At 44.7% G+C, this 14,658-nt stretch overlaps 1 protein-coding gene across 1 annotated transcript in view; it reads left to right on the forward strand.

Annotated features, from left to right (window-relative positions):
* Positions 1-14,658, forward strand: part of CDS2 (CDP-diacylglycerol synthase 2) — a 260,698-nt gene that overhangs the window by 79,342 nt on the left and 166,698 nt on the right. Inside the window, exon 2 of the mRNA XM_069214178.1 lies at positions 4,089-4,237. Coding sequence (XP_069070279.1) covers positions 4,089-4,237 — 149 coding nt within the window. The remainder of the gene's footprint in view (positions 1-4,088; positions 4,238-14,658) is intronic.

Raw genomic sequence — 14,658 nt, forward strand, 5'->3', positions numbered from 1 at the left:
CCGGTTCTAGCGGGTGGGCCAGGCACACACAAACATGATCTTTGGCCATAGAGAACGCACTTGTGAAATGCTTCCTCCATGTTGACAGCCAAATCTTGTGATGTTTTTTCACTTAGTTTACATTAATGAACCTTTAGAACACATGTTAAAGTGCATTGCTTTTATAAATACATTTTAAAAATGTACTGAAAAGGGGTAAAATGCTGGCTGTAGGTGATTTTCTTTATTTTGTCCTGGCTGAGACATTACAATGTTCATGTCATTAGAAAGTGGCCCTGTGGCAACCCTAGCTCGTTTCTGAGGCAAGTTGCAGTTGGGTAGTGTTTATTAGGGGAGTGGGTGTTACATGCCAATGATGTAGCAGGTGCAGTGGCACTAGGACCCAGGGCTTCTTCTGAACCTCAGTAATGTCTGTTTCTGTGTGAGGGTTCTGAGAGTGGTTATCACACCTTTGTGCCAATGCAGAGTCAAACAAAGTGACGCAAACTGGCGTAAAGTCTTGATAAACTATTTGCTTACAGTGCAAAACATATTTAAATTGGAAAATAGCCTCCAAGTAGCACAGGTAATCATTTGTGCTGCTTTGCGCTACTTTGCACCATGTGAGCATGAAATGGGTGCTATATGGGCATTCCAGGGTTTTTGATCCAAAGTCCTGTCTACTAAAAATGTTAGTCATGGCTTTGCACCAAACATAACACCTTATTGAGACAGGTGTTAAGGTGAAGAAATGTTTTGATTCATTCTAAACTTTTACACACTGCACGTGTGCTGCACCAAACAGCACACACCCAGTTTGTGAAAAGTGTTAAAGTTTGTCTAGGCACAGTATTTTGAACTGGAAGGTTCTGTCAAGTACAATACTTATGCTAGATATCATGCACATACTTTTACACCATGGTGCTAGGTAGCCTGTTTCTGCACGAGTGCTGGGGAAGACATGCATATCTTTGTAGATATGGCTCTACAATGCTGCCTTCCCTTAGTGCAGTGCAGCATAGCAACTTTAGTTGCTGTTTTGTTTAGCAAATGTGTCCCTAAGTGTCAGCGAGTGTGTGAGCGAGAATGTGAGTGAGAAAAAGAGTGACTGCAAAAAAGTGAGAGCACTCAGGTGAGAGGGAATGAGTATGAGTGTGAAAAAGATTGAGTGAGAGTGCCAGTGAGTGAGCACAACTGAGAGTGAGAAAGAATGAGTGCAAGGTAGTGAGAATGAATGAAGTGTGATTATAAATGAGTGAATGTTAGTGAACATGAGTGAGAATGTGGTATTATGCTTGTGAGTGTGCCCTTGACTCTGGCATATTGCCTTGACTTAGAGGCACCCGTGGCAACATTCTGGCATTGACATACTGGAGGAAGTTCTTTGTATGACCAGCATCAGTAAGGAAATGTTAACAAACGAAGGCACACTAGACATGCTTAGCATAAGGTGACACCTATGACAAAATGGCATGGGCATACTTGATGTAATTTGTGGCATAGGATCAACTTTCGAACATTGCTGGCATACTGAAGGAAATTCTTGCCATGGGGTCACCCATGTCAAAACGCTGGCACATTGAAAGTAATTGTTGGCATGGAGAAGGACCACCATGGTATATAGGAGGGGCAACTATGAAAAAGTGCTGGCCCTCACATACTAAAGATAATGTTTGATGTTAGGATCACAGTGTGTATGGGTGGCATTAATGGCATACTTCTGGCAGTGGCATATTGTACTAAATTTTTGGACGTAATGTCACATATGGCATATGTGGAGCACCTATGACAATATGCTGTACCTGGCACAATGTAGGTATTTTTACTTGTATGGGGTCACCCCCAGCACATTTTGGAAAAGGCGGGGTGAACTCCTGGGGGCATCTGGTCAAAATGGCCTGGCACATAAGGAAAGATTTTAATATTTAATGATAGCAGAGCATATGGCTTTTTAGCAAATGAATGTGAAAACCCTGCTTTAAAATGCACTTTCTGTCCCATTTGTTCAAAATGTTCATCAGGAGAGACCCCCAGAACCCTCCCTAGAAGATGTCAGGCTAACTTCCTTCACTCTCTACAATTCAGGACAAGTATTACGATTCATCACTTTACAAAATCACCAGCCTGACTCCAAGAAGAGCAAGCAAACAGTGTCTTCATGAGCACAGTTCACTTTTAGCAGCTTCCTCTGTGACTGGGACAATACACATTAGCTTTTGTTAAATTAATAAATCCAGCAGAGCAATGTGCACTGTTCTGATTAAATTAGAAAATAAACTAAAGAAAAACATTTTTAAACAATTGTTTGCAATGTTTAATTTTTGTGAATCCATGAAAAATTAAATTTGTGACCTAAATCTTCACCTCTGTGCTTCACGTGAGTGATAGAACGTGCAGGTGATCTTAAATCAAAATGTATTAACAGTAAAGATTAATTTAGGCCAATAATATAGTTTAAATCCATATGTGGTCAACTCTGCATCAGTTAGCACTTGTGGACATACCTACTATTGTTTTATTTAAATCCATGTTTCTCTCCCAATTATTTATCAATACAGTTCTCATTGCAGTATCAAGTAGAGAAACGTTTAAATGACAGTCTGTGGTATAAAACATGTAGGTTCCCAGTGCTGTTTTGTGGTGCTATATCCTGTTAAGATGAACACATAATTTTTAATGTAATAATAAGAGAAATGTTTAATGATCTCCCTGCATATCAAATCAGCACCCTAATACAAGGGGTATCTAAAACAGACATTTCTTTGTTATGTTTTTATATTAGTCATTATTTTATAATGGCTTTAATTATAACTTCAGCAATGTCAATTATTGTGCTGTCATCAAAGGTAAGGTCGTGTCACATTACTTCATAGAACGATTGATGGTCAAAGGTCCTATGATGTCACTTCTTGTGATGCCATTATCTTCAAGAATGCTTGATGCCCTTTCCCCAATTCCTATCATTTTGGTGAATCGACGTACAAGGCTAAATCTAGGGCTTGTAGGCTACTTCCAGAACTGACATAAATTGGGCCCGTCGTACCCCACCTGAACGCACCCTTGGACCACCCAGAGGAAAATTCCTGAAACCGGGCCTGCAACGCAATAACATTCCCTGGCTACCCTGAAATGAGTGACCATGCAGGATAACACGGAATTATCAAGTATGTCGCGTTAAATCGACTTGCATCACACCGTTGTCAGTTGTCCTAAAAGGACTGTGAGACTCCTGCCTCTTTGCTCATTGTGGTTGCCTGGGCTCCCACAGACTGTATCCGGCATGCAAACGTCCTTTATTGCATCACTTGGCCTGGCGGTCTGCTGTTTGTTGCATCCTCCATAACGTGCTGTTAGCTACATCCTCCATTACGTGCTGGCCGTGGCCGACGCCGTCTCACGCGCTCGCCACATCTGAGTCCTGCTCGTGCCTTACCACTCTGGGGCATACGTTTGTTTGACCGATTTCTCTGGCATATGTACGTGAGCTGCTGAGTGGATTGTGGAAGACCTTTTTAGGGGCACGCTTCCAAAAGTTGTGCGGTGATGTGTGTTTGAACAGCTTCCCCACTCACCTCGCACGTGTTCCCATCAATCCATGTCTGGGTATAGACTGGTATCGGCGCCCAGAGACTTCAGCTGTGCCCGTACCCAAAGGCCTGGGGTGCTGCTGTGCTCCTTTCCTGACAGTAGTCCGTTCGGAACAGAAAGGTGAGCGCCCGATTGCCTTCTGCACCCTCTCATTACAACCCATTTACTTTGCTGGTCCATTGCTGAATTAAGAGGCTTTCCTGGCCGCAAATCCATGTAACTGCTGCCAGACTACTCGTTTCTTACACCCTTCGTCCGCCTTTAGAAAAGCGTTGCACGCAGAAGAGAATACATGTTACTTTATAAGGGAATCCTCATCCTCAGCTCCGAGAGAACCTTTGGTCTAACTGCTAGAACTTGTTCTCAGGGAGCAGATCCTCTCACCTGTTCCACCCTTGTTAATACTACACCTCAGTAAAGGCCGTTGTTGATGTTTGTGCCGGCTGCCTGTCTCTCCTGACCAGCTAATTAATTAAAAATGAATGCATGCATACAAATCCATCTCTGTCTTGAACACGCAGGGGCCTGGAACGGAAGCCAGAGCGGCAGCCGATGGCGAGACACCGTCTGATAGTGAAAGCAAACCGCTGTCTGCTGGGACCCCACCCGCGCAGGGCGCAGACGACACCCCGGAGGTCCTGAACAGGGCGCTCTCAAAGTTATCTTCAAGGTAAAATCGTGGCTAGCGCATTTGGTTTGGAAGATAGTTCTGCATAGCTGTCAACATGCTCCATAGGTTACTTTCAGCCAGGCTTGGATTTATTGAATCCCAGTTGGGGGTTTCATGCCCATGATTGCAATGTGAAAAGTGTAAACACAGGTGTCAGCATGTTTGGTACTGTTGGTTGAAAAACTCTCCCTCAATGACCGGATACCCCTCATGGCATGGGGCAATGGACAGCCAAGGGTGCAATGTCTCAGTGGCGAACATCTAGGCTCACATTTACCCTTCTGTTTTTTTCTGTGATTACCTACTAGTGACTGCATAAGGATGCATGTGTAATGTCTGTGTAATATACAAAATAGGCAAATTCGATCCTGTAATAGTAGCTTTAGTATGAACTGGTTTGTGAAATGTAATACATTGTGCGTTTTATAGTGCATTGAAGACCTGGCACAGTAAAACAAATCTATACCTAATGCAGAGAAATGCCCCGCTTTTCAACACTGAATTAGTTTCTTTGTGTCTGTATTAAGTATGGTTTGATAGTGCGATTGAGTCAAATAACCTCTGAACCGAACTGCACAACCAACCCCACCTTTTTTTTGTGATGGACACAAGATGGAGTTTACACAGCATGAGTGCTTCACCAGAGATGTTTTCTCGACTACAAAGCCTTTGAGTTGGGTTACTTTCATGCAGTGCCTTCCAATAGAGCAATATACAAACGCTTCTGTGGCATATTTAATCGGATGCTTATTAGCCACTGAAATAAAAGATCACATTTTGCACTTTTGCCAGACTATATATACCCTTGCGTGATGGATGCTGTAAAGAAATGGCTCCCTGTTGCAGTTACCCCCCACTTTTTGCCTGATACTGATGCTGACTTGACTGAGAAGAGTGCTGGGACCCTGCTAACCAGGCCCCAGCACCAGTGTTCCTTCACCTAAAATGTACCATTGTATCCACAATTGGCACACCCTGGCATTCAGATAAGTCCCTTGTAACTGGTACTTCTAGTACCAAGGGCCCTGATGCCAAGGAAGGTCTCTAAGGGCTGCAGCATGTCTTATGCCACCCTAGAGACCCCTCACTCAGCACAGACACACTGCTTACAAGCCTGTGTGTGCTAGTGAGAACAAAATTAGTAAGTCGACATGGCACTCCCCTCAGGGTGCCATGCCAGCCTCTCACTGCCTATGCAGTATAGGTAAGACACCCCTCTAGCAGGCCTTACAGCCCTAAGGCAGGGTGCACTATACCATAGGTGAGGGTACCAGTGCATGAGCACTGTGCCCCTACAGTGTCTAAACAAAACCTTAGACATTGTAAGTGCAGGGTAGCCATAAGAGTATATGGTCTGGGAGTCTGTTTTACACGAACTCCACAGCACCAAAATGGCTACACTGAAAACTGGGAAGTTTGGTATCAAACTTCTCAGCACAATAAATGCACACTGATGCCAGTGTACATTTTATTGCAAAACACACCCCAGAGGGCACCTTAGAGGTGCCCCCTGAAACTTAACCGACTGTCTGTGTAGGCTGACTAGTTCCAGCAGCCTGCCACACCAGAGACATGTTGCTGGCCCCATGGGGAGAGTGCCTTTGTCACTCTGAGGCCAGTAACAAAGCCTGCACTGGGTGGAGATGCTAACACCTCCCCCAGGCAGGAGCTGTGACACCTGGCGGTGAGCCTCAAAGGCTCACCCCTTTGTCACAGCCCAGCAGGGCACTCCAGCTTAGTGGAGTTGCCCGCCCCCTCCGGCCACGGCCCCCACTTTTGGCGGCAAGGCTGGAGGGAACAAAGAAAGCAACAAGGAGGAGTCACTGGCCAGTCAGGACAGCCCCTAAGGTGTCCTGAGCTGAAGTGACTCTAACTTTTAGAAATCCTCCATCTTGCAGATGGAGGATTCCCCCAATAGGGTTAGGATTGTGACCCCCTCCCCTTGGGAGGAGGCACAAAGAGGGTGTACCCACCCTCAGGGCTAGTAGCCATTGGCTACTAACCCCCCAGACCTAAACACGCCCTTAAATTTAGTATTTAAGGGCTACCCTGAACCCTAGAAAATTAGATTCCTGCAACTACAAGAAGAAGGACTGCCTAGCTGAAAACCCCTGCAGAGGAAGACCAGAAGACGACAACTGCCTTGGCTCCAGAAACTCACCGGCCTGTCTCCTGCCTTCCAAAGATCCTGCTCCAGCGACGCCTTCCAAAGGGACCAGCGACCTCGACATCCTCTGAGGACTGCCCCTGCTTCGAAAAGACAAGAAACTCCAGAGGACAGCGGACCTGCTCCAAGAAAGGCTGCAACTTTGTTTCCAGCAGCCTTGAAAGAACCCTGCAAACTCCCCGCAAGAAGCGTGAGACTTGCAACACTGCACCCGGCGACCCCGACTCGGCTGGTGGAGATCCAACACCTCAGGAGGGACCCCAGGACTACTCTGATACTGTGAGTACCAAAACCTGTCCCCCCTGAGCCCCCACAGCGCCGCCTGCAGAGGGAATCCCGAGGCTTCCCCTGACCGCGACTCTTTGAATCCTAAGTCCGGACGCCTGGGAGAGACCCTGCACCCGCAGCCCCCAGGACCTGAAGGACCGGACTTTCACTGGAGAAGTGACCCCCAGGAGTCCCTCTCCCTTGCCCAAGTGGAGGTTTCCCCGAGGAACCCCCCCCTTGCCTGCCTGCAGCGCTGAAGAGATCCCGAGATCTCTCATAGACTAACATTGCGAACCCGACGCTTGTTTCTACACTGCACCCGGCCGCCCCCGCGCTGCTGAGGGTGAAATTTCTGTGTGGGCTTGTGTCCCCCCCGGTGCCCTACAAAACCCCCCTGGTCTGCCCTCCGAAGACGCGGGTACTTACCTGCAAGCAGACCGGAACCGGGGCACCCCCTTCTCTCCATTCTAGCCTATGTGTTTTGGGCACCACTTTGAACTCTGCACCTGACCGGCCCTGAGCTGCTGGTGTGGTGACTTTGGGGTTGCTCTGAACCCCCAACGGTGGGCTACCTTGGACCAAGAACTGAGCCCTGTAAGTGTCTTACTTACCTGGTAAAACTAACAAAAACTTACCTCCCCCAGGAACTGTGAAAATTGCACCAAGTGTCCACTTTTAAAACAGCTATTTGTCAATAACTTGTAAAGTATACATGCAATTTTTATGATTTAAAGTTCCTAAAGTACTTACCTGCAATACCTTTCGAATGAGATATTACATGTAGAATTTGAACCTGTGGTTCTTAAAATAAACTAAGAAAAGATATTTTTCTATACAAAAACCTATTGGCTGGATTTGTCTCTGAGTGTGTGTACCTCATTTATTGTCTATGTGTATGTACAACAAATGCTTAACACTACTCCTTGGATAAGCCTACTGCTCGACCACACTACCACAAAATAGAGCATTAGTATTATCTCTTTTTACCACTTTTTTTTTAAGCCTGTTTAAAAGACGTAGCGTCTTTTTGTCTAGATCACATCTGAAGTCGAAAAGAAAGAAAGCGAAACGGCACACTGAAATAAACACAAGTACCGTTTCTCAGCAGAGATGACCCCAAAATAGTTCAGGTTTCACTATATTGCTGTACAACGCTGTAGCTAAAGTAAAAAGAAATGCACACATATGTCAGTTGCATACTAATTACGGTTTCCGATTTACAAAAAAAACTTATGTGAACATTTGTTGTGAAACTACTCTTTGAGCAAGCCCATCTCACATTACAAAAACTAGAAAGCAAACAGGCGCACTTAAAAACCTCCACAGAAATATTTACAGCATCCTAATGTGACTACATTTTTCTCGATGACCGGCTGAATTTTATTACCCATTTTGTTACAATTTTTAAAAAGCCAGATTTTTATCTGCAACAAGAGCTACTACGACCGACTGTCCTCAACTGTCCATTTTATGACAGATCTTAAAACATCACGTTTTCATATCGCATGAGTTACCACGACCAACCGGCTAACCGCCACAGCCAATTCTCTTAGTTTTTCAAACAACACATTTTCCTACCGCATGAGTTGCCAATTAATTAATAAAATGACACAGGGGTGTGGAATTTATTAAAATATCTACTTGTCCAGGGGACAGGTTGCTTCTCAAATCTACTTGTCCTGTAAAAAGATCTACTTGTCCCTTTGGTGCCATGTAGTGTGGCGACAAATTATGGCAGCAATCTCATTATGAAGAGCTCTGACAATAGCCTCTCTGATTATGCCAGGGCTACTACCATAGTAGGGCTTGAATACTTGCAGTTTCAATCTCTACTGTAGCAATTTCCTTATTTTGCCACCTTTCTGCAGATCTGCATACTGGGGCTGGAGGAAGCAGTAAGCAATAGTTCCAGGGCTGGAATGCCTTTGAGTCTGCAAACCTACTAACCTGCATGTTTTAAAGATTTTCACCAGCTTCTCTCTAATATTTTCCTATAATAAGAAAGGTTGGACATTTACTCCTGACAATGGTAGAATTAGAACTTCTTCCAGGGTTGGGAAGAAAGTGGCTGGAGGGAAAATGAACTTGCAAATCGTCAATAGATTTTCACATGAGCAAATCTACACATGCGTATTTACCCATGCTAAAATACAGTTCACAAATATTTTATAGGGGTACGACATATACCATGAGTGCACTTTTGTGACTTTCTTTAAGGATTTGGGGCCACATGTAGGTAGGTTCAGATTTGCGACTCGCAATTTGCGAGTCGCAAATCCGAATGTAGGATGGTGTCCCTGACACCATCTGTGATTCGCAAGAGCTTCGCAAATGCCCACCTAATGAATAATCATGAGGTGGGTCGCAATTTGCAATCCCCTTGCGAATAGCGGCCCTCACAGGGATGGTGGTCTGCTGGAGACAGCAGACCACCATGTCTGTGACTGCTTTTCAATAAAGCAGTTTCTTTTTTGTAATGCAGCCCATTTTCCTTAAAGGAAAATGAGATGCATTACAAAAACGAAAAATGAAACGTTTTCGTTTCATTTTTTCCAGAGCAGGCAGTGGTCCCAAGGACCACTGCCTGATCTGAATTTTTTTTTACAGTGACATTCACAATGGGGAAGGGGTCCCCTGGGGACCCCTTCCCTTTTGCGAAAGTGTTAGCACCCATTTGAAATGGGTGCAAACTGCGAATGGTTTGCGCCCGCGTTCGCGGTCACAAAACAATCCTACATTGCACTGCTAGTCGCAATTAGGAAGGGAACACCCCTTCCTAATTGCGACAACCCATTTTGCGATTCGGTAACCAGGTTACCGAATCGCAAAACTGGGTTTGTGCACCGCAATGTGCTTTTTGCACGTCGCAAACAGCAAAAGTCGCTGTTTGCGACATGCAAACAGCTACCTACATGTGGGTCTTGGTCCCTAATTAGGTCTGGTGTTAACAAAGACATTTTGTTTTTATTAAACTTCTATTTCTTTCTCTTTCGGCTGGCTTCACTGTGAGTGATCGCATTCTGCTCTTCCACAAGGAGCATATTGGCACACAAAGTAGTTTTGTTCAGTGTCAGGAACTACAGTGGCAATCAGTGACGTAACGAAACTGGAGGGTGCCCCTTTGCAAAGAACATGGAGGAGCCCCCTCTCCAGACTCACTCAGGGCAGGTGCTGTGCTGAAGGGGCCCCCTGGAGGGCGGCTGCGGGGCCTTTGTTATGCCACTGGTGGCAACGTGTGCTTTTAGAGTTCAAAAACTTTTTCGGGGGGTTTTGCCAGTGTGTGTTACAATGTTGAGGGCCTGGTAGCTCCCACAACAATAAAATGTTACAAAAGCCATGTCAAAACAAGACACGCATTGATGAAACTAAAAGACTTATAAAAATATGTCAGATCAGTTGGCTTTGTCAGTGTTTGTTTATTTTCATGCTTCCCATATTCGTGTTGAAAATGGTTACACTGATTTTCCATTAGAAATATTTTTGGGAAATACTAGCATGCATCAACACATTTTACTAAATTACACTTCATTTGCATCGAATCAGAGAGCATTCTGGGATCATTATGCTTAGCCTCATAACTTAAACTTTTCAGACATGTGTATACACATTTATTTATTTTTTGTACTGGAACCAACGTCAGTAGTGAAATGTGACCTTAAAACATTTATTTACAGCACTCACCCTAATAATGAAGGCTTTCAAATAATGAACCATAAATACAAGTTCGAACAGCATTATCTTTTGGAAACACACTACCTCAACTGCAGAGAGTTCCACTCTCTGTAAAAAAGCAGCCAAAGGGTTTGTGCTGCAGAGGGTTGGGCCTACTTGTCCCAAGGACAAAGTAAACATAAAAACTTGTTGCCCTTGACCCCAGACAAGATGTCCCGGGCGTCGGGCGATAGGAATTCCACATCCCTGTGACATAAAGACACTTATTTTTGTATTTGATTCTCGCAGACATGCTACTCCGTTCTCTCCTCCTCCCTCATCTCCCGGGGTACAAGCTCGCACCAGCAGGGTTATTTACAGTTACAAAACCACCAGCGTAATCTCTGGAGCGTGTCCAAACACAGAAGCGCTTCCCACGTTTAAATTATGTATATAGCTTTCAACAGCTCGCCACATTCGCAGTCTTCATCCCATTTGGCCGGAGAATTACTAATCGCGTTTCCAGCAAGAGGTAAGCTTGAGTATGTATATGATTCACATCCCCGCGTTCGGTTACATAGGATATTTTAAAGCAGACAAAAGAGGGACGCTACCTGACCATTGGCTCGTCGTTTCACGTAAGAACTCGCCCCTGGTGCTGTCCAATGTTTGGTTGCCGAAAGGGTTATTTAACTTTGATGTCACTGCATGCCTTTTTCTTACACAACACTACATTACGTCTTTCTCTCTCTCTCTCACACACTGTTGCAGGTTCTTTCATCCCTGCTTTCTGCCTTTATTACACTGTTACCATTTTTCTCTACCTCCTTTTTTCCTTTTCCGCTTTTTCAAATTTCTCTTACTCAGGGTCAGAGTTTGATGGAGAAAGTTGAGCCCTCGTGCATACCTTTAGGGAACCTAAGAGTGAAAATTGGTCCAAACTATGTCCCCTTTGACCTCCAGTTCATACACCTCCAAGCCCGTTGGGGCACATTCTGCGTGAGAAAACCAGTGCGGCACGCACAATCTGGTGCTATGCCGGAAAATTATGCCAGCCTTCCCCCTTCTGCAGCCGGGGGAGCCGCATCTGAGCACTTGCTCCCCTTTAACAAGGCACTCACTGTCACCTTGTTGGATACTTGGTTAAAGGCATATCCCTGCCCACTAGTGAATAGGCTGTTGGATAGGCACCACAGACAGACTCCTGATGGCTATAATGTTCTTACTAAATATCCTACTCCAGAGAGACTTGTGGTTCATGCTTTAACTATTAAGATGAATCCCAACTCATTTTTTACAACTCATTCAGATTGGAAGAGTGGATTGAGGTATTCTGCAAATGTTTGTTCTTCTTTCCCAGCCTAGCATTGCGATCTGTAAATGCTGTTTGCTTATTGGGTTGCTACATACATGCTGTGTGGTACATGGCCAGTGCGATCTTGGTGGTTCCACAATATCCTAGGGCCTCTTTGGTTCAGACAATTCCTGATGAACAGGACACAGCCACATTATCTGCCCTGGCCTGGATACTACTTATTGCGAAGGGAGAGCAGTTGGTACCAGTGTTGTGTTCCCCCAAAATGCGTGAATGCACTCCACAGGAGTTTCTATCATTTTGCAAGTCTCTCTCATGGATATCTCTTTCGATGGCTGACACCATTGATTCGCAGACAGGTTAGAATAAAAGATAAATAGAACTCCAGAGAACCTCTTGATACTGAAGGCCACAGAACAGACAGCTTATCACATCAGCCCTATCAGAGTACTTTACCAACAGATGCTGAAAGCTTCTCAAGACAATCAAGCACTGCCAGACCCACCTGTTCCTCACCCTTCAGAAAGGTGCAATGCCATCAACCTCTTCACTGAAAAATACTGAAGATCCAACAGTGTGCATGTGATGCCAAGCTTGCATTATCTCTCATACCCACCCCTTCCAACAGAATTCTGTAGAGGTCAGCCATCCAAGCCCTATCCCTCATAGATCTGGCTGACATACTTAACTCCTTCCAAAGCACCTCTTACGAGATTGATGTCTTACTATTGTCCTTCATCAAAGCTCTCTCTGGGTGTGCTCCCTTACCCTACTTGCCATTGTCATTGCCTCCCTCATTCAAGGCATCTTCCCAGAAGCTGTCAAGACTGGTAAGATCCTCCCACTCATAAAGCATCCTCCACTTGACGCAGATTACCTCACCTACCATTCATAACCAAGATTATTGAAAAAGCAGACTGTGTTCAATTCCAAAATCACATCAATGCTAAAACTCTCCTGCACGAATACCAGTCTGCCTTCAAACTATGCTGCATTATGGAGATCACCATCTTACACACTGTAGACTATGCTCTCTTGACCACAGATAATGAAGAAATCTGCCTCGTAATATTGCTGGATACCGCATCTGCCTTCAACACAGTTGATCATTCCACCCTCACACACACCTTCAAGTCACAAATAGGATCACCAGCACTTAAGTTCACTGGTTTTCATCCTCCTTTTCCAACTAACGTTGGTTTGTTCACATGGTCTTATTCAGGTCAAAAAGATCCCTGTTACCCTTGGAGACTCCTAGAGTTCTATACTGCCTCCTGCCATCTTCAGCCAATACATGAAGCCTCTTGGTGCTCTGCTAACTGACAAAAACATCAAGAGTCACCAATATGCCAATGATACCCAACTCTGTTTGAAAGACAAATCAGTTGGATTCACCTTGAACACAACCTCTCCCTCAAGAATCACATTGTCCAAAAAAAACACAAAAATGACCTGGTACCTGCTCTCTTTTCTAAAGAAAGTCAAACCGTTTTTTCCAGAAAGTGAATTCAGAACTGCTATTCATGATCTTGTACCATCTCATCTGGATGGTGGAAATGCCCTTCTCGGCGACCCCTTATGAGCATGCAACATGCTGTAGCACCTCTTATCTAGGGCCTGGAGAAATATGATCAGATCACCCGCATCCTGATGGAACTCCATTGGCTTCCCTTGCCAGCCCACATTATCTTCTAAACCAGCTGCATCATTTGCAAAGCCATCACAACCAACACCCCTGCTTATCTTGCAGACAAGCTCACCATCTCTGATGGTTCTCATCACAGTTGCAGGTAGGACACTATCAGACTGTAGACTAATGTAAAAAAGAAAAACAAGACTATAAGCCTTGTCCGCCAGGACACTCTGGATCTGTAACAACATCCCGGTATCCATTAGGACCTCGTCAGCGCTGCTCCAATTTAGGAAAGATTTGAAGGCTTCCCTCTTTAAAGAACCCTACATCGTCATGCATTCAATGTCCACAACTCAGTTACCTCTCCTCTTACTGGCTTACTTCAGAATTACCTTTCACAATGTACAGTGCTGCTGCTTTTTGGCTAGGTTCATTCTGTAAAAATAACATATGTATACATAAATACATATACAATACAAGCAGTGAAAATGCAGATTCTCCCTTGGACTCCTGTCGCACAGTTTCCTCACCAGTTCAAAAAGTTTAGAGGCTACTCCAGAGGGCTGGCATATAGGCAAAGACAGTCTTCCCAACCAGTACAGCAATTACCCCAGTCCTTTTGAGATTGTGGGTGTGGCAGGGCAGCATCTAGAACAGAACGACCATCTGTCCTCCCATTTCCTTTTCTCTGTGGCAGCATCTTCTAAGTCTCTTTAGTTTGCCCATATCCGTCCTGTGGTTTGGTGAAGGGAGGACGGACAGGATTCAGCACTTCCTTCCAGGGTGGTGAAAATCATGTCCTGCAGAATCGTTAGGCATACTTATTCCCTCACCTTTTTTTTCCCCAACACCAAACCTTCCCCGCGCCCCGTAGAGTGAATTTCAGAGGAGCACCTGCCATTCTCTTACAAGAGGTTGCTCTCCAGAGGTGCTATCTAGAGCAGTGGTTCCCAACTTTTTGACTTCTGTGGACCCCCACTTTGTCATAACACATTTTATTTATTTTGTAGCCAAATATAAATTAAAAAAAAAATTGTAGGGCGGTTGGAGCTTTTCTAAATTAAAAATTGAAGGTGCCCATCGTCCATACTATATTTTGTTTGATGCACCTGCACTGCTCTCACAAATCAAGCTGAGGATTTTATCTTTAGCCTCCAATTTTAAATTCCCTGCAGTACGTTTGAACATTCTCAATTGTACATTAAGACACTTTATTTCTACACACTTGATCTGTTAATATTATTTAATTTTCTAAGCAGTTGCGGACCCCATGAGGAGGCTTTGCGGACCCCCAGGGGTCCTCGGACCCACTGGATGGGAACCACTTATCTAAAGGGTTCAGAACTTGGAAAGAGGATGGGTAGTTACTCTCACTTTCTCCTTGTGCA

The sequence above is a fragment of the Pleurodeles waltl genome, chromosome 11 (genome assembly GCF_031143425.1).
Source record: "Pleurodeles waltl isolate 20211129_DDA chromosome 11, aPleWal1.hap1.20221129, whole genome shotgun sequence".
NCBI lineage: Eukaryota > Metazoa > Chordata > Amphibia > Caudata > Salamandridae > Pleurodeles > Pleurodeles waltl.